At 34.5% G+C, this 27982-nt stretch overlaps 4 protein-coding genes across 17 annotated transcripts in view; 3 read left to right on the forward strand and 1 right to left on the reverse strand.

Moving 5' to 3' along the window:
* Positions 1–2295, forward strand: part of LOC104885077 (chaperone protein dnaJ 1, mitochondrial) — a 15900-nt gene extending 13605 nt beyond the window's left edge. For 2 of the 4 annotated variants that reach the window (XR_007272952.2, XM_010669783.4), the window contains exons 18-19: positions 505–591; positions 1761–2295. Coding sequence is in view for 2 of the 4 variants with exons in the window: in XM_010669783.4 (XP_010668085.1) it covers positions 505–591; positions 1761–1788 (115 nt within the window). In the remaining 2 variants the exon portion in view is untranslated. The remainder of the gene's footprint in view (positions 1–504; positions 592–1760) is intronic. The other 2 variants (XR_007272953.2, XM_010669781.4) reach the window with 2 other exon arrangements.
* A 1668-nt stretch (positions 2296–3963) lies between these two features.
* LOC104885079 (probable carboxylesterase 18) lies at positions 3964–5247 on the forward strand. Its single transcript, XM_010669785.4, has one exon. The coding sequence runs from the start codon at positions 4114–4116 to the stop codon at positions 5137–5139; it is 1026 nt and encodes a 341-aa protein (XP_010668087.2). The 5' UTR covers positions 3964–4113; the 3' UTR covers positions 5140–5247.
* A 988-nt stretch (positions 5248–6235) lies between these two features.
* On the forward strand, positions 6236–27951 carry LOC104891391 (purine permease 3). 5 transcript variants are annotated; one of them, XM_048641717.2, is made up of 5 exons: positions 6236–6432; positions 13874–13952; positions 15230–15552; positions 16850–17283; positions 26948–27951. In XM_048641717.2, the coding sequence occupies exons 3-5, from the start codon at positions 15276–15278 to the stop codon at positions 27287–27289; spliced, it is 1053 nt and encodes a 350-aa protein (XP_048497674.1). In that variant the 5' UTR covers positions 6236–6432; positions 13874–13952; positions 15230–15275; the 3' UTR covers positions 27290–27951. The 5 variants fall into 5 exon arrangements, with proteins under 5 accessions (XP_048497674.1, XP_048497670.1, XP_048497680.1 ...); XM_048641713.2 differs by having other exon boundaries at positions 15236–15552; XM_048641723.2 differs by lacking the exon at positions 13874–13952.
* LOC104897828 (15-cis-phytoene desaturase, chloroplastic/chromoplastic) lies at positions 9677–13042 on the reverse strand. 7 transcript variants are annotated; one of them, XM_048641746.2, is made up of 5 exons: positions 12613–13020; positions 12456–12511; positions 10887–11035; positions 10633–10752; positions 9677–10009 (listed from the first exon to the last, which is right to left on the reverse strand). In XM_048641746.2, exons 3-5 carry the CDS (start codon positions 11004–11006, stop codon positions 9890–9892), a joined length of 360 nt encoding a protein of 119 aa, XP_048497703.1. In that variant the 5' UTR covers positions 11007–11035; positions 12456–12511; positions 12613–13020; the 3' UTR covers positions 9677–9889. The 7 variants fall into 7 exon arrangements, 5 of the variants coding, with proteins under 5 accessions (XP_048497703.1, XP_010683078.1, XP_048497709.1 ...); XM_010684776.4 differs by having other exon boundaries at positions 12456–12522; XR_790700.3 differs by having other exon boundaries at positions 10825–12522; positions 12613–13042.
* Positions 27952–27982: the final 31 nt, after the last annotated feature.

The raw sequence follows: 27982 nt of genomic DNA on the forward strand, positions 1-27982 counted from the left end.
AATAGAAGTCTAATTGTTTTAGAATGAATTATTGTGTTGTTCATGAGTTTTTTCAAGGCTAAATAGAGTTTACTTGAGCAGAGTTTGACCTAGATTTCGCTGAGCGAGCTTGCATAGCTCTTGAAGTGAGTGGGTTCATTTTTCATTAGCTTTGTGTCGTAACTCATTGTCATCTCGTGTTTCAATGTCACTGACTTGCCTAAGCTTGCATATTGGTAGCGTGTCAAGTAACGTGAGCTCTTCGGATGCATTGTCTCGAATCCTGTCTTTAGTCTTCTTGTGAATGATTCACCATGAGCATGACTGGTGTAAGAAACCTCATCATTTATGTGTATTTGTTTGTGGAGTGGGGAGTATCCTATAGCATATTGGTTGGTTTTGAGTTTTTACACAGCCACTACTGAATTTTGTTAGCTTTGAGCAATGCTCCGCTCATTGTGGATTATTCCTTTTTCTTGTTTAAAATAAACCTTGATAGCTTGTGTGTTTATTTCTATTTTTTAGGAAGGTAAATGAACGCCAAAGAGCAATTCTTGAGGAGTTTGAGGAGGAGGAAATCACTCGTGAAGAAGAATCTTCTGAAGCTAGTTGGTGAGCAAAGCAAAAAAATTTGCTCTCTGATATCACTTTGAGCTTTTCTCCTTAATGCTTTTATGGTACTTTACTGGAGCTCTTACTTCAGCTATACACTGATAGCAAAAAAAGGTTGCATGAAAATGGGCTACTGGTAGGCTCTCCTTGTCAATATTTACTAAAATATCGTTAGGTTTTTTGCTGCTTTACCATGTTCTGAAACATAAACCTCATGCACTCTTATACTGAAATAAGGGTCAATTCGGGAAATCCTCTCATCATTACAGCCTTTACAGGGGTAGAGTAAGGTGCCTTATTTCATGACATTGGGGTATTCCTGGTGCTAGTGTTGCTTCATCACATTATGCTTCGTCACTGGAGAAAGTACTAGCTAAGGAAACCTGGTCCTTGTACTCGGTACTTGACTGTAGATTATGATGTAGGCTGTCTATGAATGATTACTTTGGACGTGCAACACTGAACTCAACTTGTTAATGTACAGCAATGATCATTATAGTATTTGTGGCTTGTAGAATTGCGCTCTGATACCTTTGTGTCAAGTAGCCTCATTAATTTTCACTTGTTAAGGAGGTAGGTAGGGTTGGGGGCACTACAAAAATTCCGAGGCATTCATTTGTACACAACACACCAACACTGATAAAACATTATTCTCATGATCAATCTTTCTTATTCTCACATCATTCGAGTTCTCTTGCTAACCCTCCTATCTCACACCTAAGCACAAGGCATTCCATTTGTCCTTGCCTTCTGATGAGACCAAGAAGTTGTTAAGTGAACCATTTGTGTAACTAGCATCGAATAATCGGCACATGTTAGTTCCTTTGGGTTCCTGAAAAGATACTTTTGAGGATAGAGAATAAATAACACAGCCTTAAGATAATCGTAAGGGGGTTATTAGTAGCAAATTTCTTATTTTTCCAAGGCAAAATCAGCTGCCTTCACTATGCACATCTTAACATAAAGGCTCCTTCTCCCTCCTTTCTTTCTCTTTTTGTGTCTCTCACCTTTGTTTTTTGTCCTCCCCTTTCTGTTACATGGGAGTAACCCCAAAATTATCTTCTAATTCACTAAGTGTTGTATCAGGCAGAATATATCCGATATGTTTAGCTTTCGGCTTTCCTAGTGCCCTTTTGTTATATTATATTAATGTTACAAATGCATAACAGGCTTCATCAGCAGCTATCTACTGGTTGAACTTTCAGGTGGCAACAAATTTTTGATCTCGGAAGTAGGCCTAAATTTATGCTCGAGCTGTCTCTGCTCCTGCTGATTCTGCTCTTCATGAAGAAAATCATGCTTTGAGGCTATGTCGGCAATCCTCGCCATATGTTGGCTCATTGTTTTCACTTTTCATTCAAGATTACCAGTTGGAGGGATTCCCAATTTTCGGTTGCTGAGCCGTCTGCCATTATTCTTCTGCTATGACAGGAAATTCTTCCTGATGCTAACCGCTTTGCAAATAAAAATGTTGTATAGAAATTTTGACAATCTATTACATGATAAAATAGATCATATTTTCTATACTTGTAGTTGCTCTTCACTGCCCTTCTGGCTCTTAGCCGGAGGCCGGAGCTCTTGTAAACTATTCTTTTAATCATGTAACGACACCATTGTACAGTGGTATTCAGTGTCCAAGCAACTAGTCAAATGTGAACCCATGGAAATATTCGTTATAGAAGGCCACTAATATCAATTTCGTCAGGAATAGATTTATTTTTGTTTAATTCAGCATTTCATATAAAAGTTAGCCCTCTACAATTGATGGAACTCGTGTTCTGAGGTTCCGTTTGGTAGGGTGTAAAACGTTTTTTCGAAAAACTGTTTTCCTCTATTTTTAGTTTTACATTGTTTGGTTGGCAAAAGAGTGTAAAATCATTTTTCCTTAGGGTAAAATTACTTTCCCAATGATGGAAAACCATTTTCCTTTCAAAATGAAGGGAAAAGTGTTTTTCTTATCTCTCTTGTACACGCTTCTCACTACCTCTATACTTTCTTTTTCATTTTCCTTTCCTTTCCTTTCATCATTTTTCTTACATGAAACCAAACAATGGAAATTAATTTTGGACTTGTGTTTTTCATTGTAAATTGTTTTTCATGAAAATCATTTTACATTAAAAATGTTTTACGCCCTACCAAACGGAGCTTGAGTGTCGCTTGTGTAAATTTTTTGTTGTATCATTGTTCTCATTTCTTTTGTCATACGTTTAGAAGTTTATTTAACACTATTTTTTGGATAACAATGATGGAGGAAAAGAAAATAGAAGTGGAGGAAAGGTAGATGAGAGGAAGGGGAGGGGATGGTGTTTTTTTTTTCCTATCAAATCTTTCCAATATTGTGAGGATTTTGCTTGTTAATAGGGAAGGAAAATGAACATTTTCAATTCCCTTTCCCCTAACCCTGTATTATATCTATACAAGGAATATATATCGCGTAGTGTATGTATTCGTCTTTTCCTTCCAACTTATTTTCATTTCAATTCAGTTCAGTTTAATTCAGTTATAACCATTTTGCTAAATATTATTATTATGTTGGTCTAATTTATTTTACTAATTATTGTTATTATTATTATTTATTGTTATATCATCATTTTTAAGTATTATTATTATTATTATTATTATTATTATTATTATTATTATATATTATTTTGTTTATTATAACTTTACTCATTATTATTACTATTATTATTAGAAGGAACATGGTTTAGGTCAAAAGCACAAATAAACCCATGTTTTTTTAGCCCATAAACCAATCAAATTGCGTCAAAACGGTTTATGATGCAATTTTGCGTGGTCCGACCCAATCATTATTTTTATTACTATATATTATTATATTATTAAATCTAATTATTAAAATAGTAACATTAATTTACATTATATATTATTATTATTATTATATAATCATCATCAAGTATTAATATATTAATACAAATAATATAAAATAATAATTATTAATTGTCATTATTATCATTAATTATTATTATTATCAATTTATGATTATTAATATTATTTATTCATAACTATCATTTCAAAATATCCAAAATACTATTATTATTATTCATTATTATTATTATTACTTATCATTATAATTATTATTTAATATTCATATTATTATTGTTTAAATATTATTTATATATTTATTACATTCAGTTTAATTCAATTCAATTTAATTCAATTCAATTCAGTTGAGTTCAGTTCAGTTCGGTTTAGCTCAGTTTAGTTCATTTCGGTTCAGCAGTTTTATGTCGAAGAAAACATGTCCTTAATGGTAAATTTAGTATTGTGAACAAACCCTTTCTTATGATTTATCTTCCTTTTCTCTATAAGGCAAATACCTCCCTATATTTATAGCGTTGTACAATTAGCCTAACAAACGCATTGAATACCATTTCTCTACATGATGTGCTTCACACTACTACAAATCTACAATAATTAGCAATTTAGCATATCCTTACAAGTTACACCACATTAAGGATCAACTTTCAGTGGACAAAAACATAACAAAACTAAACTAAACAAAACATGACCCAACAAAAACAAAATACCATTACCACCCCTCCTACTTCCAACTCCATAGGCCTCTCCCTCAAATCCAAATTCCTATTCACCGTCCGTTCAATCATCTTCAACCTCTCCTGCCACCCTGACGGCACCGTCAACCGCCGCCTCCTAAACCTCGCCGACATCCACGCACCTCCATCTTCCACCCCCATTAACGGCGTAATCTCCTCCGATCACACCCTTGATCCCTCCCGCAACCTCTGGTTTCGCCTTTTCCTTCCCGCCAACTTTCCCGCTACCACCTCTCTTCCCCTCATCATCTACTTCCATGGCGGCGGCTTCGTTTCCTTCTCTCCGGCCACCGTGCCGTTCAACACCCTTTGCCGGAAAGTCGCCGGAGACCTCGCCGCCGCCGTGATCTCCGTCAACTACCGCCTCTCGCCGGAGCACCGGTTTCCGGCGCCGTACGACGACGGTTTTGATATCTTGAAGTACCTCGATGACGGTTGTTTGCTGGCGAATGTTGATCTTGGCAGGTGTTTCATCGCCGGAGATAGCGCCGGCGGGAATGTGGCCCATCATTTAGCCGTTAAGGCGAGCGGGACCCATTTTAAAGCGGTTAGGATCCGTGGGTTGATCGCGATCCAACCGTTTTTTGGCGGGGAGGAGAGGATGGAGTCGGAGCTCCGATTGGGAAATGGGCCTCTTTTGACTTTGGACAAGACTGATTTTTACTGGAAGGCGTTTTTACCCAACGGATCGAATCGGGATCATCCCGGGTCAAATGTGTTTGGGCCAGGATCGGAGAGTGTTTCGGGTTTGGATCTGTATCCGCCGACACTTTTGGTGGTTGGCGGGTTGGATTTGTTGCAAGATTGGCAAAGGAGGTATGGTGATGGGTTAAGAAGATCCGGGAAGGTGGTGGAGTTGGTTGAATATTCAAATGTGGGTCATGGGTTTTATAGTACCCCGGAATTGCCTGAATATGATATGTTAGTTGCCAAGGTTAAAGAGTTTGTGCAAAATCAATTGCAACTGGTCAGTTAAACTCTTAAAGGTAGTTGGCTTAGGAATTTTGTTGAAAGGTGATGTACCAGTTTATGTATCAAGTAATTCCTATTGATAATAAAATTATACATACATCAATTGTTTTTAGATCACTTTGAATATTTCATTTGAAAACGCACATATTTAAATTATTATATGTATTAAGGATATCTGTCATAATCTTTACGATTCATTTACAAAAATAATGAAAAGTTGTGAAAATATAAATGAGGACAAATGTAATACTATATGATGTAAATTTTTTTGAGAATAATTTAGCATTTGCATGATTTTTTTCAAAATAGTCCCTTTTCTTAAAATATTATATTCTCGGATAATGGTATATGCACGACGAAGTCCTTTATATGTTTAGTTAAGACATTATGTATTCCTTATTTGACGCCATATGTGACGCGTGTAGTACACAGTTAATTATACACATACAACTATGTGCACAACAACACAAATGTGTAATAGAACTGTGCATAATCAAAAAGTAGCAAATACTTACTTTGACGAGTAAACCTAACTCTTGCTAAATAAAGACAAATAAGGTTGAACATTTTATTAAGCCCTCCATATACTAGCCGTTCTCATGTGTTGGATGGAATTTGACTATATATGGAACTTCATATTCATAATAAAAAGTCCAAATTTAGTAGTTAACTTACTTTATTCTTCTAGAATACTACATTCGTTGTTTTTAATTGTTACACTTTGATATTTTACGCCATTTACAAAATTCACTTTAACTATCGTTTGTGATTTATACATGAATAAAATATAGTCATGTGAATCTTGTTAAATTCGTCTTATTAAAGTATGTATTTTATAAAAATGTACTATTTATAATTTACAAATACAAGAACTAGAGATATATTTCTAAAAAATATTTTGTATTAACGTATATGAAAAGTGTATTGTAACAATTAAAAAAACGGAAGGAGTACTAGAATGTAAAGTTTGTTCATCATATACTACATACTATAACAAATAGTTAAAAGAATACAGAAAGCAAACAAAATTTTGACAGATATGAATTCAGGCAGTCTAAGACAACTGCAGAGGTGCACTAGCACAACAATAACGCGAAACAACTCAATAGGAAACAAATCATACCGCTTTAAATTAAACAAAGAAAATCTTTTTCTTTATTTTGCCTCATCTTTCTTCCTTTCTGCATCAACTTTCATTTCTAGGGGAATTTTTTTTTCACCGATCATCATATATAGAGAGTAATACGACTTCAAATGAAAATTAGTTGACTGGATATTTGCGTTCGTGTTTATTATGGTAAGACTATACCTTTTTTCTTTTCTTTTAGCCTTATGATTTAAATTATGCTTCAATATCTTGTTATGATAAAGGAATTTGTGTTACTATAATGAAAAATCCTCCACGTTTTGATCGTAGTCTATTTTAATATGATCTTTGATTATGTTGGGATTATTTGTTGTGGGAATTTCGAAATTCACAACGATATTAATGGTTGGTTATATACTTATATGTGCTAATATCAATATTTGGGTAGGTAGAAGTATAAGATGACATAATTTCAAGACAAACTCTAAAAAAAAAGTTCAAAATAAATTCAATCATACTAAAAGTTTCAAATCATACTCACTCGATATTTTTTTTAATTCGATAATTAAGTGATCCAATTAAGGTTAACATTTATGAGATGGAGGTAAGAAGGGAATTTAAACTCAAAAAATCAGAAATTGAAAATTTATACCTAAAAGCAAATATTTACACAAGTTTCCACTATTACCTCCTACTCACTCGCCAATGTGAAATGATAGATTTTTATGTTATGTTCTAGGACCTGGTCTCTCTACCTTATTTTCAGTTCAGTTCAATTCAATTCAATTTAGTTCAACTTTGGATAATACTTTTACTCTCACATATCACAATTCATTTTAGTTTTCAGTTCAATTCAGTTCAGTTCAGTTCAGTTGTTTTATGTAGAACATGTCCTTACTATTTGTTTGGACTATAATTTGAAAGTTTGGCGCCCTTTTAACTTTTTTTTTTTTTTTGCAACATCAATCGACGAAACAAAAACCAAAACAACTAGGACCCCTTCCTTTCTTTTGAACTTTGGAAGCCTTTTGTTATGGCTCGTGGGCTGTGGCCCGTGGGCTATATCTCAACATCATATTCAACAGCCTTGTTGTTTGAATGAACCATGGGGTTTGAATATGGAGTAATCAAATTGTATTTGTATTTATTTTCATATTAACTTTTCATGTTTTCAAATGAATAAGTAATATCAAATATCTATGATTATGGATTAGCAAAATCTATAAAAAGGTGTTACAGTTATAATGAAAAGGTAAATCGAGAAAAATCTTATAACCTATTCAAAAAGTAATATTTGTGTTTAATGATGTATTTGTATCACTTCGCATAAACCATGAAAAGTTATTATGAAAATAAAAAATCGAGAATTGTCTTACAACATTTTTGAAAGAAACTTTTTTTTTAATATAAATATTAGTGAAAAAACATATTTTTTCTATTTCAATCTAGTTATAACACTTTTAAAATCACGAATTCTTAGACAATTTTTGGAGAAGAGAGAAATAGAAAAAGACAATAAAAGCGCACACAGAAGTTTTGATGGACCTGAATATTATCATAAAATTGTATTTTCATTATTGATAATTAATTGTACAAGTGTGTTTGTGAGAGCTCATGTCTCTCATTCACCTTGGTAGAACATTTGTTTCTAGCTTTCCTAATATCTTGTGTGGAGGTCACTTGTTTGGCTCTTTTTCAACTCATGCACATATTACATATTTATAGTTGTTGTATCCTAACTTCTAGATTTTTCTTTCAAGTACAAATATCTTAAATTTTTCACAAGATAATTCTAGATACACATCAGATATTTTTCTCACATCTTTCCTCAAACATTTAGAATTTTCTAGATTAATCTCTAACACTCCCCCCTTAATCTTGAAAATTCTTGTACTTCATCATGCATCTTCCAAAGGTGTCTTCAAAGTCTTGTTGATGCACTTGTCATCAACTATCTCCAAACTTGATTTTTGAAATTTTCTTCTCGTTCTCGTCCCCATCGTCGGTGCCTACGTCACCAACCACCTTGACCTTCCATTTTCTTCTTTCCATATTGTTGATTATCACTTCTTTGTGGTGGTACACTTATTACTAATCAACCTACCTTTGTGTCTTCATCACATTTTCTTGATCTTCAATGTTTTGTGTTGGTACCCATGTTGCCAACTTACTCCCCCTAATCTCAACTTTTTCATTTTTTTTTCTTCACATATCTCTTATTTCCATTTCTTTTTCATTGATGCTCATGTCACCAATCATCTCTGCTAATGCCCATGTCATTAGCAAACTCCAAAAACTTTCTCTTGAACTTTTTTTTTTGTTCTTCCCAACTATTGATGCTCTTGTCACCAATATTCTCCCATTTTTTTTAAATTCTTTCCTTTTCTTCCAATGTTAATTTCATTTGTTGATGTTCATGTCATCAACCATCCAACTTATCCTACATTTTGATCTTCAACATTTCTCAAAAGTTATGAGATCTTTTTTTTTTCCTCCATCATCATATTTTAATTACCAAACATATATTCCAATTTTTTATTCTGATAAAACTCTTTATTTTTATCTCCATACATTTTGAATTATCTTCTTTGAAATTTTTTATTAGATACTTACCTTGATTGTGCCCTCTAAGTCTCTTCTTATAAGCTTGATTTTCATCTCTTGGGCCTTCGATCTTCTTCGTAATCACTTTTACGGCTCTGATAACATGATAGAATTTGTGGTGCACACGGAAGTTTTGATGGACCCGAATAGTATCATAAAATTGTATTTTCATTGATAATTTATTGTACAAGTGTGTTTCTGAGAGCTCATGTTTCTCATTCACCTTGGTAGAACCCTTTGTTTCTACCTTTCCTAATATCTTGTTTGGAGCTCACTTGTTTGACTCCTTTTCAACTCCTTAACATATTACATATTTATACAAGAAAAGACGATATCAACGACTGCTTAAAGCCGTCGTTGATATAGTAATAACGGTCGCTGATTTATCACCGACGGCCAAACGGTCGTTGACCAGCCGTCGCTGTACAGATGGTCGCGGATATTGGAATCAACGACCACTTGGCCGTCGGTGAAAATATTAACGACGGTTTCGGGAAAATCAGCGACCGTTCCAAGAAACCGACGTTGACTTCATGTCAACGACGGCTTAAAGCAGTCGCTAATACAACGACGGTTTAAAGCCGTTGTTGATTTTACCGACGGCTTTAAGCCGTCGCTGATACTCCAAAAGCCGTCGTTGAAATTCAACTCCATGGCAGCATACATTTCCTTACAGCGACTGCCTAATCGTCGTTCATTCAATGTGTAGCCGTCGCTATTTTTAAAAATTACATTAATTTAAAATTTATTGTTCGAAATTATAATTAAACTTGTAACTGCACAGCTACACCTAAATATACTACATTAAAGTTGTTCCTCCATCGAATTGTCAATTTTTCAATTACAAAAATATGCAATTTTGATATATATTATAATTTACGTAGATACTTATATAATTACATGAAATAGATTAAACTTATGTATACAAAATAAATCCCGATGTCGGGAAATAAAGTAGAAGTCGGGTTCTACAAAAATATATATCGGCAAATCTAGAAACTAATTAAATAAGTTAGACGCCGATAATATATAGACACTAAATGTCTATAGTTAGACAAACTACCTAGATTAAATATATGTACGCAAAATAGATCCCGGTGTCGGGAAATAAAGTAGTAGTCGAGTTCCTTGCCTCCACCTCTTCCATCTGTGCAGCGACCTTTGCCTCCATATGCGCCTCAAGCTGAGAAAAAATGGACGGCTCATAATCAAAGTACTTATGAAATCTCTCACATTTTTTTTGCAGAATTAAACAACATAAATATAACCCACAAACTACAAGCAATAAATGAAGAACACAAGTAACATTGAAATAAATTCCCAGAACAAAAATGGGAGTATTAATCTTAGTCCAGAACAAAAACAAAAGCTAAATTCATAACCCACAAACTACTTATATTTGTAGTGCTGCAAATATATTTGGTGGGTGAAAGTGAAATGCACAAGTCCAGTTACTAGCCGTGAAGTCCACCCCCACTACTCCCTCCCCTGCACTGACCCCCTGCACCCCCACCCCTCCCTGCCCACCTCCTGCACCTCCACCACTGCACCCCCACCACTGCACTCCCACCTGCACTGACCCCCTGCAACCCCACCCCCTGCACATACGGCCCAATAAGGAAAGCCATCTTAGAACCATGCTTCTCTTGTTGATGTTACATTAATATCACATCAGTTTGTTGAGCACAATATGAGGATTGTACATATCTAAACTAGCTAAAAGTCCCAAAAAGAAGCAGCTAAGAAGCAAAATTTTCTCACAGAACGTAAAAGTTACGAACAATTAAGATTGACATGTGCTCATACCTGCAGAAATCGGTTCAGAGCAATCAAGATGCACTGCATTGAAAGTTCATCTGGATTTATGAAGTTTAGTGCCTTTGACATGGCAATGGATACTTCATCAGTTACACGATCAAGTACACCCTACAAAATTTGCAAAAATATTTTCAACACTCGAAGTCCCTGCAAAGTCAAAGTTTTTAGAGCTAGGCTTACAATAATCAACAGAATCAGAAACAATTATCAGTAGACGGTTTGAAATGAATGAATTTTCCTACTTGCTTCCTCATCCACTCTTGGACACTCAAACCATCTTGTGCCTCAACATATGACTGTCCACCAACCATAGCAGGCAAGAGGCCAATAGCAAATTTGATTTTCTCTGGCCAGGTTAGCATTTCATTATTCCTTAAGATTACCCATATGCCTGCCAAACACATTGGATTGCATCAAATACAATTAACCTGACTCACTAGAAGACAAGCATTGAGATTACATAGATATTTTATCATATAGCTACAAATCTCACAAAGACAATTGGTTACAGGGGCTGGCATACCCCTAGAGCAAGATATGATGGATTAGAATGAGAATATCATTTATTATCCAGTATCTAGTTGAATTGTCGTATATCAAGCGATCTCTTATCTACATAAAAAGCATAAGGAGTATTTTTTCCACCTTAATAAACAACAATGCCTCGCAACATTGTTGTGCATATTAATAGTAAAAATTTCAAGGTTTAATTGGTCTTATGCTTTCTTCAGTTTCATATTATGATGTGTATCAAACAACCCACTTAACCTTGCACCTCATACACCTCATTTGTACCTCATTTGTTGTGCATATCAGGCAAGTATATGCTTCTCATATCTACTGTCCAACAGCCTACTTGAAAATATAGCTAACCACATGTAATCAATCCCCTCTCCCGCACCCCCACCCAAAAAAAAAAGTAAGAAGAAAGACCTGAAAAAAGGAAGAAATTTGGGTAGGAGCTTGGTGAAAAGCATTAGCTTTATCTTAATTTGGTTTCAAGCATTTCAATTCCAATAAAATCTATAACTATTGTTTCACAATGAAATTAACATTTTCCTTGACACTAAGAAAACGAGAGAGAGAGAAAGAAGAAGGGACTTGTGTAAGAGTAGTGAGAAAGAGGGAAAACAAACCCAAATAGTGTAAAAATGCAAGCGTTAAGGTTATTGTGAAACATTCAGTTTTAGTAAGTGTTAAGCTTATGGTGAAACAGAGGGAGTATCTCATAATTCTAACATCTTCTGTCTTTCAGCCTGTGAACAAGGAATTGGGAGGAGACAGCGAACCAAACAAAATCTCAGAGGATATATTGAAATGCTTGTGTAGTATCTTTATCAAGAAAGAGAGAGAGAAATTGCAGATTTTGATATTTGTGAATTGTTCTCTCATCAACAAAGAAACTGGGAAGAAAGTACTAATATCCCTAGCATAAACTAACAAGTAACAATATCAATCAGAAATTCAACAAAAAGAGAGGAAAATCAGCAATTATTCACACTTAGATAATTTCTAATTCAAGCCAAATTAAACATAGATTACAAAATGTTGCATCAAAATATGCTAACAAAAAACCCTAGCACGAAGAAAATCGATAATTTATGAAAACAACGAAGTATTTACTATCAAATGAAGGTACTTGCTGAATTCATCTCGCAAAAAGTATAACGCAAATATAAACAAGCATCGGAAGAAATTTGAAAAACTACGAAAAATTCTCAACTAATTTCGGAGCAAAAGTTAGCAAAATCAGAATTAAAGCTTCAATGCAAGACAGCAAAACTTAACTTGCTAGTAATGGCAGATAATACCTAGAATAGATCACAGTGAAGAACAGGATAAAGGAGGGAGTTGTGACTGCTTCAGCCTGCAATGTCGCTTTAATTCGAGAGGGAAAACCCACTTTTTAGGGTTTGGTTTCATGAGTAACAAAAAAAAACAAAAAACAAAAAATAAAGCAGTGCTAACCGGCGGCAAAGAGGCGGAGAGAAAATGAGGTCGACCGTCAATGGCTTCTTGCCTTCTTCCATTCGCCGACTGAAAGAGGCAACTTCTCTCTCTAAAGTTGCGCTAAAATAAACCGACTGAAAAGGGCCACTTTATGTTAACCCCCTTTTTCCTTCCATCACCGACCGTTTAAGACCGTCGCCATAGGTAAACGAAATTTGAGAGGCACATTAATCAACTTAACGCCGGCTTGAAACTGTCGTTGTTTTTCAACGACTGTCAAACTGTCGTTATATCCTTTACAAGCAGTCGGTGCTCACCGACGGCTTACAGCGGATGCTGTTTTTGTAAGAACGACGGTGTATTTGACCGTCGCTATTAAGCCGTCGTTGTTTTAGCATTTTCTTGTAGTGGTATCATAGCTTCTAGATTTTTCTTTCAAGTACAAATATCTTAGATTTTTTCACAAGATAATTCTAGATACACATTAGATATTTTTCTCACATTTTTCATCAAACATTTCGAATTTTCTAGATTAATCTCTAACAAAGAGATGTTAGTATCCAAAATGAAAGTGTCACAACTAAATCGAATTTCCTAAAGCAGAAAGTGTCACAACTAAATTGAAACGGAAGTCGGGGCAGGCTTTTAACATGTTCAATATGTTCCATGGAACAGGGCCCCTTAATTGCGAGGGCCCCAAAATAGCAAAGGCTTATCTACATATTTGGACTAATGGATGAGCTATTACATTATTTAATTCTTCAAATATGAGTTCGCACAGGACCTCTTTATAGTTCGAGATGGCCCTGACGGAAGTAGTTAAAGAGAAATATGTTCTTCTATGGTTTTAGAGATGTTTCAAATAACTTTCAATGATACTGCAATTGTGATATATTTGTCATTAAAATCCGTCAGATTGATGTTTTATGTACTCTAAACTTATTTTAGATTTTAAACTGATTTAGTTAGTTTAAACTCAAAAGTGTCTAAAATAGATAAATGTGAGGAAATATGGGACCATTTTCATTAAGGTGGACATACATCAGTCCATCAACGATAGATCTCTAAAGTTTGAACAAATTGAGGATCTCATCATTGAAGATAAAAGTTTTCAAATTTATTTGAGATATAGGGGCCTCATCAATGAAGATGATGTAGATCAAATTGACCATACATATCTTTTAATCGTCTTCTTCCAAAAGTACAAAACAGACTCACATAACATGCTTGTGTTCAATGCATTTGAACTTGTATAAAGTGCATTATTACAATTTTGCAGATCAAAACAAAAGAGACTTGTGGTAACAATTGTTTCATATCCGAACACAACATAGTATAGAACGCCTTACATATCTTGGGTAAGTGTATTATTTCTGTTAATTTGTATTGCTTTGCCTCGTCGTCCTAGATTCTTAGTTGTGGTTCAGAATATGCAGGGGCAGATTTAGAGGTGGCCTACCCGGACCTCGGCCCACGCCATGATCCAAAATATCTATAAGTAACCTATTTGAAATAGTAATGCAAATAGGTATGATGGAGTAGGTGGTCGGAGCGCGTCTATACTAGACATCAAGTCATGAGTTCGATTTTGAGGACATTTGTTTTTGGTTTTTTTCAAAGAAATTAACCAATCAGTTCGGCCCATCCTATATAATAATCCTAGATCCGTCACTGAGAATATGTGTTCATATAACTATATTTGCATGGTGCAAAACTGTTAAACAATGTTTATATTATATCATTTCACATTATTCGATGTAAATTTATAACACCTGACTTATCAACATATTATTCTTCCATGTTTTAGGCAAATAAGTGTGGTAATGGAAAATTTAGTACTATGTTGTTTTCACCATTAATATCTTTAATTACATATTAATTTTTTTTTATTTTAAATAAGTGCTGAAACGATCTAATACGATAACATATGCTAATAATTTTTTTATATGTTAGTGAACGATATGGTTAAAGTTGATGGACTTTGTCTCCAAAAATATTCAAGTCATGTAAAGTACGTATATTTACTAGTTACTACTCCCTCCGTCCCATAATATAGTGCTTGTTTCTTTTTTCACGGTCTCCAAAACGTAACTTTGACCTTTAATATCTTCAATTTCTTATTGATAAAAAATATAAAAAGTTGATATTATGAAACTACACATTGAGACGAATCTAACAAGATCCTACATGAATATGTTTTTTTATATATACAAATGAGAATATTCGGTCAAAGATTTTAAAGTTTGACCACCAAAAATGAAATAGGCACTATATTATGGGACGGAGGGAGTACCTTTGTTCACAATACATGCACAATTTCTATATGGCACCGAATCAAAGTGAGGAGAGAAAGAGAGTTGTGACATTTTAAACTAACCCATGTGATTATGATTTGCAGAAAAGGATGTATTGTTCAAATATCCAAAAGAGGCAAATGGTACATGTATTGTTAAACAGAGATAGCCGTTTCACAACTTTTCTAGTAAAGAACCAAACAAATGGAAAAAACATTGAAACACAAGTTCCATTAAAATATACTTTCTATCGGATATAAAAATCAATTTAAAATGTTTTCCTTTCTACCAAAGACAACATTATTGCATAAAGATGAACTTACTGAGTGTTCTTACAAAAGTTGCAGATATGAGGGATTAGGGAGAGATAGAATCGAAAACATAGCAATGGAGGAGCCAGAAATGAGTACAAAGATGAAAAAGTTGCTGTTGATACTAAATTGCTTCATGTTAGCAATAGGAATAAGTGCAGGTCCACTTATTATGAGGTTGTATTACATACATGGTGGTAAAAGCATCTGGCTTTCTTCCTGGTTGGAAACTGGTGGATGGCCTGTCATGATTTTACCTCTTCTAGTTGCTTATTTTCGTCGACGTCGTACCGATCCCGAGGCGAAGCTCTTCTACATCAAGGCCAATACCTTTTGCTATGCAGCCATTGTTGGTAAGTAATAGGAGCATCATACAAGAATACAAGCTTATCTGCTTATTCTATCTGTTGAGGGTACTCAGTACTCAGTACTCAGTACTCAGTACTCAGTACTCAGTACTATACTGTCTGAATGAAAGCATAATTATCACGTTATTGTTAGATATAGCATCGTCCATCACCTAGCTAGATATGTGCCGTTTAGAATCGAGCAACGTTGGGATTTTCATTATCCCGAGGAGGTAGCTTCCATGTTTTGATGGACACTTTGTCCTTGAATTAATTTATGCACGATCTTTTTTTTTTTAAGAAAAAGAGTAATAAGTGAACCAAGTATATCCTCTTGGATATTCTGCGAAAAGATAGTTGTTCCATTAGAATTTATGTGTGCAAGGGTGTGTTTTCTTCACCTTATGGAAAATATGTTTCAGTAATTGAGCGCAATTAAATGTAAACATGAGGTATTTTTTGAGAGTTGATTAAGTCTAATCATGTTTTTCTTAGGCAACTCCAAGGTAGTCAAAGGTGAGGTGAGTGCCTTAGTGGTCTACCACTCTTTCTCTTTGACAAAAGTTCTACTTTGTTGAACCTCCAATAATCATACTGTTAGGATATATTTAGAGTATATAGGAAAATATATTCTAAACTGAACATAATATTAAGAAATATTTATTTATAAATACACATTATTAGAAATTTTAGATAAACATTTCTCAATAGATGGATTTAGGAAATACTCCTAAATAAATTCTAACACGTACCTTTAAATCGGTCTATTATATTCTTTATATGCTGCACTTCATAACAATATTATATTCTTTATATGCTGCACTTCATAATAATATTAGACAAACTAGTTTACCTTTGTGCTTGTATGCACAATCTTTTAACATAATTTTCCATTTTATGGCTAATTTAAGATAAGAAAAATTTTCAAGTTTAACAATCACATTTCTTATGTGGTTCAACCAATTACATTTACTGCAAATATCCATTTTCTTTTTAAAACAATTTTCGAACACCTTTTATGTATGAAGTCTCTGCTTTTCTTTGTTTATCCGAACTTATCTAGACTTTTTATACCTTATTTTATAAGTGTGTCGAACCTTATTTTGTTAATATGAATTTATTTGATCATATTAGACCTTATTCGTCCTTATTAAACCTTATTTAAACTTATCTAAATTTATGTTTAACTTATCTGAACCTATTTTTTCATTAAGAACTAGAAATAAAACAAGTTGAATGGAGAACCAAAAACCCTTGTTTTGTTACCACTTACTAATGTGATCCCCAATTATCCATGTGCCAGGACTAGTGGCTGGATCAGCAGACTATTGTTATGCATATGGAGTAAAACACATACCAGTCTCAACATCATCCTTAATCCTAGCAACCCAACTAGCCTTCACAGCTGTATTTGCCTTCATATTAGTAAGGCAAAAGTTCACAGCATTTTCAGTAAATGCTGTTGCTCTACTAACCTTTGGAGCCATTGTGTTAGCACTTCATGCCGGCAATGATAGACCGGCCGGTGAATCGAAGGCTCAGTACTTCGTAGGTTTCTTCTTCACCCTCGCTTCGTCGGCCTTGTTTGCTCTTATGCTTCCTATGATTGAGCTCACTTACAGAAGAGTTAAACATACAGCAGTTAACTACTCTTTGGTAATGGAGATTCAGCTTGTGTTATCTTTTTCTGCTACTGCTTTGTGCACTGTTGGAATGCTTGCAAGCGGTGATTACAAGGTATGTAATATCATCTTCATCTTATATTAATATGTTCAATTTGTTTAGTCATGATGACTGATCTAGACTAATCTTGCTTGAATCAGTTCTTGGAATAAAACCTGCAAAAATATAACAGAGCACATCTTAGGACCTGGCCTGACCCGTTAATATTTCCTCGTGGGTCCGTTAGTGGCCCAACCTGTTAAAGAATTATGGGCCTGACCCAATTATTAATGGGCCAGATTAGGAATTTTACTAGGGCTCCGCCGGAAATATGTCTAGTTAGAGCCACGATTTTCTAAATTTAGATTCATATAGAATAAAAGAGGCGGCTCAATCAACTGTTCTCATTCATTACTTCAAGGTTGATACTACACAGCTATATATACAAAAGAGTGTGGATCCCTAGGTTTACACAAGTAGATAAAATACTCCTAGGATCCACTAGAAATGTGACAACACATAATGAGCAAGGACAAAGATACTACCAGCTGCAATAGCTACTACAAGGAACTAAATAGGTTCAATAAAGGGCTAAGTAGAGACTTCTAAGGAATACTAGAGACTATTAAGGAATACTCCTTTCTTCACTCCCCCTCAAGCTGGTAGTGAAGGTTGAACTGCCAGCTTTAGACAAAATGTAGTATTGTTGAGCAATAGAGATAGGTTTAGTAAAAATATTTGCTAATTGCTCTTTAGAAGAGACATATTGAGGATCAACGAAACCATCTGAAACCTTGTCTCTAATATAGTGACAATCAATCTCCACATGCTTCATTTCCTCATGGTGTGTAGGATTGACTACAATGGATAGTACTGCCTTGTTGTCACAATTAACTACCACAGAGTGAGTAGCTTTGACCCCAAGGTCTTTAAACAGTTGTGTAAGCCATGATATTTCACATGTAGTAAGAGCAAGAACCTTATATTCTGCCTCAGCACCTAGATATTTCATATGGAAGGATGAAGAAAGGAAATTCTTAGTTTGATCAATTAGAGAGCTAGAGTTTCCTGCCAATATCAAATCATCTACATACACCAATACAGTTGCAAATTCTTTTCCCATGTGTTTTAGTGAATAATGTATGATCACTTTTGGATTGTTCATACCTAAATTGCTGAAGAGTTGTTGACAGTTTGAAGAACCACTGTCTAGGGGCTTGTTTTTGCCCATAGAATGATTTCTTTAACTTGCAAACTATGTTGTGAGAGACAAGCTCCCTCTGTCCAAGACTCACTCTACACCATGACTTGCATATCCCAAAGGTAGCTTCATATACACATCTTCATGTAAATCACCATGAAGAAATGCATTTTTAACACCCATTTGCTTCACAATCCACCCTTCAATTGCAGCAACAGCCAATAAGGGTCTTACAATTGTCAATTTGGCAATTGGAGCAAAAGTTTCTCCATAATCCACTCCATATTGTTGCCTGCATCCCTGATGACAAGTCTTGCTTTATGTCTTTCAATATTGTCATCTGACTTTAATTTTGTTTTGTATATCCATTTTGATCCAATGGTTTTCTTGCCACTAGGTAGTTATGTAATGTCCCAAGTATCATTGAGTTCCAATTAACACAATTCATCATTCATTGCATCCATCCACTCTTGCTATTGAGCAACTTGTTTGTGAGAAATCGGATCAGCATCTTTGATCAGTTCATTCATGAATGCGTAGAACACAAGAGCTACATTGGCATCCGAGCTTGGCTTAGTCCTTTTGGTGTGTAAAACATAGCTACTGCCAAGAAGGTTGTATGTGATCTCTTGTTGACCTTCTTAGAGCTGGAGGAGAAGGAATGACTACTTCAGGAGAGGCAACTTCTTCATGTTGCTCTGGAGTAGGCAAATCAACTAGATCTTCTTCATTGTCTGTAAGAACAATAGGATCAACTTATTGATCAAAGTTGTTTGTGTCTTCCACATGCTAATCTCAAGTACTAGGTTTGTGTTGGATCCTCCTCAAAATCATCCCACACTGAATTTGAGATTTCACCTGTTTTAAGCTGTGGAAGAGACACAGGATGAGGATGATTATATTGTTTATGCTAAGTTATATGATTGTGAGGATATATATCTTCATGAAACTTTACATCTCTGGACACAAAAACTTGGTTAGTAAGCAAGTTAAGTAGTTTATATCCCTTGTGGATATCCCAAGAAGGTACAAGGTACACGCCTTGATAAAAACTTATCTTTGTTCAAGGCTGGATTATAAGCCATGGCTAAGCACCAAAATGATTTAAGGTGATTGTAGTCAGGCTTCCTTTTGAACAACTTTTCATATAGAGACACATTGTTCAAAACTGGTGAAGGCAGTATATTTGTGATGTATGTTGTTAACACACAATCTCCCCAAAATCTTAGAGGGAGCCCTACTTGTAATCTCAATGCTCTACTCATCTCCAAAATGTTTCTGTGTTTTCTTTCGGCTCTTCCATTCTGTTGTGGTCTATCCACACAGGTGGTTTGATGAATGACCCACATTTCAGCATACAATTTTTTACATCTGTGATCATCAAACTCTAGACCATTATCTGATCTTATCACTTTTACCTCTTTCTTGAACTGAGTCATCACAAATTTAATAAACTTACACAACATATCATAAGCATCAGACTTGAGCTGCATGAGATACACCCATGCCCTGGTGTAATCATCGATTATTATCAAGAAGTACCTGTGTTTGTTTCTTGTTTGAACCCTATAGGGTCCCCAGATATCAACATGCAACAATTCAAAATCATTTTCAGCATGTCAAACACTTAAGTTGAATGATAAATTTTTGCCATAGAGCAAGTTAAACACAATATCTGATCATTCCAAGTTTTAGGTACACAACCAATCTGTTTCAACTTGTCTGCAGGGGCATGGCCTAGCTTATTATGCCATAAAACATATCTATCTTGTTGAAAAACATTACAGACTACAACTATCTCCTCAACATCATTACTACTTCTCTTGTGCTTCTTTATTTTGTGTTGTAACTCTTGCAACTTCTCTAGATCTTCATCTACAAGATTGTAAACCCCTTGCCTTGCCACACCAAAAGCTTTAGCCTTGTGTGAAGGATAGTCCTGAACAATACAAAACTCAGGATGAAATACAACTTGCAATCGTCTTCCTTTCACAAGCTTGTTAACAAACAACAAATTATGTCTGAATTCAGGAACATGTAGGACATTTAACAAATGTAGGCCATTTTTCAGAATGACATTTCCATTATGAGTAATGTAAGCAGTTTTACCATTTGGTAAATTGATTTTTGGTGCAAAAACAACAGGTTTAGGTTTAACAAGCATATTAATGCAATCGACAATTTGCTCAGAAGCACTTGAGTCTAAAATCCATATCTTTGATTGAATGCAAGCACTATTGCACAATATCATACCTGCAAAGCTATTTGTCATCTCCTGATCACCATTTCTTGAGTTTGAGGGAATGAGCTTGAGTAACTGTTCCAGTTGCTGAGCAGTCAAGCCAACACTTCCATCCATTTGAGCATTAGTTGCCCGTCTACTAGCACCCTAACCATCAGTTTGCCTCTATTAGTCTGTTTCCTCTAAATCCTTGGTTAACACTGCCACTGGAAGATGCTCCTTCTCTTTGCATCTTCTTGGATTTGGCATGCCATTTTGGATACCCTATTACCTTCCAGCATCTCTCCTTGCCATGACCCTTGACACCACATATTGAACATCCCTCAATTTCCCTTGCAATCATTGCTAAACCTTGAGTTTGAGTGGACTTGCATACATCCTTGAGCTTTCTATCTCTAGCTTACTCACCTTCAACACCTCTCTCTGAGCTTCTTCCTGCTGTAATCTTGCACAAGCAGTCACAATAGATGGAAGTGGTGTTGTCATTAACAGCTGACTCCTCTCAGTGGAATATTTCTCACTTAGACCATTTAGAAACTGAAATAGTTTCTTCTCCTCTTCCTGATTACATAGAGCATCAAGGAAAGCTCTTATCTCTTCATTCACATTTGTGAATAGCGGGATAGTTTGACAATCTTTCAAGCTCATCCCATAGCGATTTCATTAAGGTGTAGTACTCACTAATGAACTTATCTGCTTGCATAAGATCATAAATATATTTGCTCAGCTTGTATTTTCTTGTCCCATTAGTTTGAGAAAACCTTGTTTCAAGTTGATACCATATCTCCCCGGCACTTTGGACAAACATTATTGACTACTTCACAGATGGTGACATTGAAATTGTTAACCAAGCTATCACCATAAAGTTACAAGTATCACATTGCTCCTGTAACTCTGCATCTTCAAGGTCTCTCTTCAAAGCTCTTGTTACCATTCCTAGCTTGCGTTTTGATGCAAGAGTTATTTCCATAGAGTGCCTCCAAGCTCTGTAGGTTGAAGGTTCAACAAGCTTTTTTGAGATGTTGATATCGACAGGTCCATTAGAGGGGTGGAGATAAAGAGGATTTTGTATGTCTGCGAGTGAGAGACCTTACTTTGGTGCCATTTTCACAAAAATTAAATCTTTGAAAGGAAAAATATTTTATCTTTCTTGAAATTTTGGAACAAAAAACAAAGGTTCAAACTTTGATGGAAGAAAGTTAGTAAAATTAATGATAGTAAGCTAGAGGATGAAAAACATCACTCGAATTGATTGATTGCAACAAACCCACTCACTGCAATGACGTTGAGCAATCGTAGCTCTGATAACATGAAGAGTTCGGTGAGGAGAATAAAAGAGGCGGCTCAACCAACTATTCTCATTCATTACTTCAAGGTTGATACTAGACAGCTATGTATACAAAAGAGTGTGGATCTCTAAGTTTACATAAGTAGACAAAATACTCCTAGGATCCACTAGAAATGTGATAACACATAATGAGCAAAAGGACAAAGATACTACCACCAGTTGCAATAGCTGCTACAAGGAACTAAATAGGTTCAATAAAGGACTAAGTAGAGACTACTAAGGAATACTACTTTCTTCATATAGTAAAATAATTCGGGGAAAAAAGGAATAACATGAAAAAATAGAGAACACTTAAAGATTATTGCTGCAGTATAGAGGAAAACCATTGAATTTGCATTCGGACTTTGTACAATGTACGAGATGATATAAGAAACTCTGAAGATATCTCTATATTTCTCTAGTGTAAGAATTAAGCCTAATCGTGTTTAATTCTTATAAGTAGGAATGGCGATGAGTTAAATTAGATCCAATTCTCCAAATTCTATATCTATTCTACCTCGAAGTGCACATTAAATACTTCGGCCATGGATGTACGCTATTTGGGGTCCTGAACTATATCAAATTGTAGATTATGGGTCATGCTCAATTTACCATCATACCTATCATAAAATATTTTTCATTTCAAAATGCCTCATAACTAAGTCCTAACCTTTCAAATCAGGTATGTCAGTCAAGGTATTGTTACAAAAGTGACAAGTTGACAACGTTGTTTTACGTAATTAATATAAATATTAGAAGATGATCAATATGAAAGATGCAAAGTAAAGTCAATGCAATACAACTATAATATTAATCAAGATTAAAGTATCAATATTTTTACACTAGAGAATAGGTCGAGTATGATTTCCTCCTCATCCTAAATACGAAGTATGTGCTTGGGTTAGATGGCCGGGGAAAAAACTTATATAGATCTAGCCATACTAAATTAGTATGGACCTAATATTAATTCATGTGAATTATGAAAAAAAAAGATCACTATATATAAATATAGATCGTAAGTTTGATTATGTGAAAAAAAGTTACTATATCACAAAAATAGAAATTTTATTATGATAAATTAATATAAGAAAGAGTGATTATATTAAATAAAATGGTCACTATGGTAGATAGTAACTGTACAGTATAAGAAAAGATTTTAAAAGATTACTATATAGAAAAAGAGGTCACCATGATAAATAAGTGAATTTGGTCCATAATAACATTATTGTAGACCAAATCTACGCAAAATTAAGTAGTTAGATGGTTACCCTTGATGGATTTTGTCTCCCAAGCGTCTCCTGAGATAGGATATTTGAAGGGTACACTGTTTAGTGTCTCTTAATGAGTTAATAACTTAATGGTTGAGATTATTGTTGCAGCACCAGGCACCTTCATAGTCTATCTTAAATTTGATCTTGTTTCCACGTTTTATTTGAATTAAAATGCTTTATTTGCTTAAAGTTAAACACCATTTTCCCAGACGATTTACTAACTAGTCAATGAAATTTGGACGATAAAAAGGACCACAAGTTTTTAAATTAGTTTTTTAAGTTTAATTTAATGAAATAGTGTAGCGTGTTTTGGATTAAGGGGGATGTTGATGAGGGCATAAAAAAAGTATATCAAGTCGTCTCGAGTACAGACAGGAGGTTAGGTTAAGCACTTGAGCTATCATGTTTTATTCGACAACTAGTTAGCTTTTTTAAATAATGTGCATCACTTTAGTTGTTAACCATGTATAGAGAAAGACAGAGATATCTTTACAATAAGATGGAGGCCACCTTTATGAAGTATAATATTAATAAGGGATCAATGTACACAAATATCATGATATCTTACATATCTATTACATATTCTTGGGTGTAACTGTTGCAACATAATTTATGGCGTAAAAATCCATAAATTACTGTTTTTTTTAAATAAAAAAAAAAAAAAAAAAAACTCAAAACCATGAAATAAATAACAAAATGACATGAGAGTTATGTCATTATTTCTATAATCCATGTCATTTTTGTTGAAGTTTATGTCATTTACATGTTATACAATAACTTATAGTGTAGCATGTTATATTTAAGACACATTCTATCCATATATACTATACATGGGTTTGCTACCAAGCTTGTTAAGTGTAATGGATTAATTGGGATTTCACCTTACAATTTTAAGGTCATAAAATTGAATTTTCCTAACTGTGGTGTTTTTGCCCCTACTCTGAAGTGTCTAACTCGTAAACATCAGACCAAGCAAAACCTTGACCGCCTGTTTGGTAGTCGTTAATAAATTTCGGTAATGGGAATAAATTTTAAGTGTAATTTAATTAGGAAAGCACCCTTAAAATCTCCATGGGGATGCATTTTTTCTCCATGGGCAAACAATCTCACCCATAAACATGTGTTTTTGTCTTTAAAGGGAAGCAATTTTCATTACCACTCATTACCACCTACAAGGTGGTATTGGATGAGAATGAAAATTCAAGAAGGAAAGTGGACACTTTAGGATAAATTAGCATTATCATGAAAATGGACAATAATATTCTTCACAAATTTATACACAAATTCATTTCCATTAACACTATTTGTAACCAACTATCAAACAGGGTGTGAGAGTCAAGTTCTAGTCATATATTCTTCCTTAATAACTTATTACAAAATCACTCCTATCTTTCGATTAGGTAAACAATGACCATGATACCTCATGATTGGTTTTCCCATATTCTCATTTCATTCTACAAATCCTATATATACATATACTTCTTAACATGTAATGACGTTGATGCTGTTTGTAGTCATCTGAATATCTTCATATACTTTATGGATATATGTTTTGATATATATAGAGTTTCATTACTCAGGAGACTTTCTATACACATTCACATGCAAATTTATTATCATTATTGACTTATTGTTATAACCAAACATGTTGACCTAAAAAATAAAATGATAATTCAGTCCTTTTTTTTCTTGAACATAATAATAGCGTTTGGTTCACATGATTCTGGTATCAAATATGGGTTTAGAATGAGCAAAACCCATACCTAGTGTTTGTTTTATTATTTAATAGATTTAAAACTCATACCTCAAACCCATAAGGTATGGGGTTTAGAAACTCATAAGGTATGGGGTTTAGAAACCCAAAGGGGGTGGGTTTGGCTCATACCAATACCTCTAGGTATCAAATAGAAGAAAAAATTTCATTCCCAAATAAAAACCAAACAGATGGTATTAGGTATCAAGTTCCAAAATTATACCACATTGATTTCATTCCTCATTCCAAACCCATACCACTATGTGAACCAAATTCCTATTAAGGGGTGTTTGGTTCACGAAGTGATATAGTTTTGAAATAAGGAATAAAATTAGGGTGGTATGAGGTTGGAACTTGATACTTAATTCCATGTATTTGGATTTATCTTAGAATGAAGTTTTTCCTTTTATTTTTATATCTGAAGGTTTGGTATGAATCATACCCACCTTCCCCCTTGGATTTCTAAACCACATACCTTATGGAATTGAGGTATAGGTTTAGAAATGTAAAATTTTATAAACAAACACTAGGTATAGGTTTTAATCATTCTAAACCCATACTTCATACCTTATTTTTCTCAAGCAAACAACCCCTAGACCAGTTGATATAATATTTTTTTGGGGCCTCCTCTCGGGAACCCGTGGTAAGATGAATTATCTCTGGACTGCCCTCGCACAGGGTCCTTGGTTGGTTGATATAATATGGATTGTGCATGTATGTGAATAACTGACCACTAGTGTACAGCTCAATAGTCCATTAGCCATCGTTTCTTTGACTAGGATTAGCCATCGTTATTACAAAATCAATTTGAGCATACTTTACGCATATGCTGCTCACTGGAAAAACTATTACAATAATAGCAATTTGCAGAACCACTTGCCAATTATATATGCTTATGAGTTATGCCAGCTCTCTTAATGAATTAATTTGTCGCTTCTTATCTCCAACTCAGCTATATAAAGTGGGTAAGAGTTCATTAGCCATTTTCAGGATAATTTAGTTTAAAAATGACAATACTAGTTCTTAATCATTTTCGTTGAATATCGATCTTAAATTTCTTTCGTGGTCCTCTTGTGATTTATGGATGTTTTTGGACATAGTAGTAGTAGACTTGTACATAAATGCACTATAACATTGTGTAGTTGGTGGATTTTCCTGCTGTTGCGATTGTAAAACTGAGTTTGTTGGGAGAGAAAATCATTTTCTAGGAAGAAAATAGCTTTCTTTTGTTTGTATAGGTTACAAAGGGTGGTGAAAAGAATATTAAAGGTTCACAAAAAAGTATTTTAAATGATGAAATATAGATGATTCTTTTTACGATTTTTTCACCAACTATTTTTGAGTTTTCAAAAAAAATCACGACGAGATAGGGGAGGGGGCGCGAAGAAAGGAGGAGCGTTGGGGAATGGGAAATCGAGCTGCGAGGGGTGGGGGAGGGGGGCTGCGGGGGTGGGGGATGGCAAGGGTGGTGAGAGGGTGGGGGAGGGGGTGGTAGGGTGGTGGGTGGGTGGTGGGTTAGGATTTGGGTTTGGGCTAAGGTTAAATTAGGACGATTAGGATTAGGATTAGGGTTAGCATTATATGGTTAATTAGGGTTCAAAACAGAAAATTAGGATTCATGACTAATTGTGGTTAACTTCGTTAGCCATGAAGGGTATTTGAGGGTACCATGTGGATTATTGTTAATCTTAGGGGTACCCGTGTATTTTGAAAAGTTGGAGGGTACCACGTGAATTGTGTGAAAAGTCGAAAATAATAGGTGAAAAAACCGTTCTTTTTATAATGAATCACACATTTTCCTCCTTAATTCTTAGAGTTTCCAGGTTCGTTCTCCTTTTCTCAGGCCATTTCCATTTCGCCTTTTTTTATGTACTTTTCTTAGCATTAAATCAAACAAAAGAAAATTTGAATCTGATTTAGTAACTGATGTGTAAAAATGATGCAGGGATATGCAAGGGAAGTGCAAGAGTACAAGCTTGGAAATGCCATGTACTTCGTAGTATTGATAATTAGTGCAATCGTATGGCAATTCTTTTACTTAGGAGCAGCTGGAGTCATATACTATGGCTCTTCTTTGCTATCTGGAATAATTATAGCTGTTGCACTTCCAATTACAGAGATCGCAGCCATTTTTTTCTACCATGAAAAATTTCAAGTAGAAAAGGGAGTATCACTTGTTCTTTCACTTTGGGGATTTTTCTCCTATTTTTATGGCGAGGCTAAAGAAATGAAGAAGCAAAAGAAGAGAGAAAGAAATAATACAAATTCAACTGATGTGGAATCATAAATCATAATCTTCTCGATTACAAACTATTAATACTTTTCTAAATTAAGCTTATAGCTTACATGTAATGACTGAGCAACAGGTGTTGGTCTAGTGGTGTAGGCATCACTTTCGGAGAATTTTCGAGATCGAGTCTCACCCGTAACAATGTTGGAGTTTTCTTTATTTTCCCAACTTGCTAGGGTTTCTCCGTAATTACCTTTAAAAAAAAAACTTATATGGAATGACTTAATTCAGTTTCTAGGAAATATTATGTAGATTAAGATCTATCTTATTTTTAGAAATTTGAGGGCTATTGACTATTGAAAAAACTAATATGAACTCGGTGCATACTAATTAGTGTGCACCCGATCTATATCACATGAATTTAGGATAGTGTATATTGATATAAAATGATATAGTGTATGTTAAAATGATATAGTGCATGTATATTAAAATGATATAGTGTACCTATGTATAATATAGTATAGCTATTTTTGATAAAGTGTATCTATTTTTGATATAGTGTATGTTTCTGTAATGCGTTTAAGTAAATATTTTCCTATAGGATACAGTGTACCTAGTTATGATATAGTGTTCCTATAGGATATAGTGTACCAAGTTATGATATAGTGTACCACTGTATGATATAGTGTACGTAGTTATGATATAGTGTATTTATTTTTGATATAGTGTATCTATATGTATCATATAGTG

Source organism: Beta vulgaris, chromosome 1 (genome assembly GCF_026745355.1).
Source record: "Beta vulgaris subsp. vulgaris cultivar EL10 chromosome 1, EL10.2, whole genome shotgun sequence".
Lineage (NCBI taxonomy): Eukaryota > Viridiplantae > Streptophyta > Magnoliopsida > Caryophyllales > Amaranthaceae > Beta > Beta vulgaris.

What these genes read in the sequence shown, in the direction of transcription:
- LOC104885079 (XM_010669785.4), top strand. Translation starts at nt 4,114, where the DNA reads ATGACCCAACAAAAACAAAATACCATTACCACCCCTCCTACTTCCAAC.
- LOC104897828 (XM_048641732.2), bottom strand. Translation starts at nt 11,048, where the DNA reads ATGTGTTTGGCAGGCATATGGGTAATCTTAAGGAATAATGAAATGCTA. An exon ending in AAGAGTGGATGAGGAAGCAA is followed by an intron (nt 10,753 to 10,886) that starts GTAGGAAAATTC and finishes CAAATTTTGTAG; the next exon opens with GGTGTACTTGATCGTGTAAC. An exon ending in CTCTGAACCGATTTCTGCAG is followed by an intron (nt 10,010 to 10,632) that starts GTATGAGCACAT and finishes ATTTTTTCTCAG; the next exon opens with CTTGAGGCGCATATGGAGGC.
- LOC104891391 (XM_010677080.4), top strand. Translation starts at nt 15,162, where the DNA reads ATGTTTTCCTTTCTACCAAAGACAACATTATTGCATAAAGATGAACTT. An exon ending in TTGCTATGCAGCCATTGTTG is followed by an intron (nt 15,553 to 16,849) that starts GTAAGTAATAGG and finishes TCCATGTGCCAG; the next exon opens with GACTAGTGGCTGGATCAGCA. An exon ending in TTGCAAGCGGTGATTACAAG is followed by an intron (nt 17,284 to 26,947) that starts GTATGTAATATC and finishes AAAATGATGCAG; the next exon opens with GGATATGCAAGGGAAGTGCA.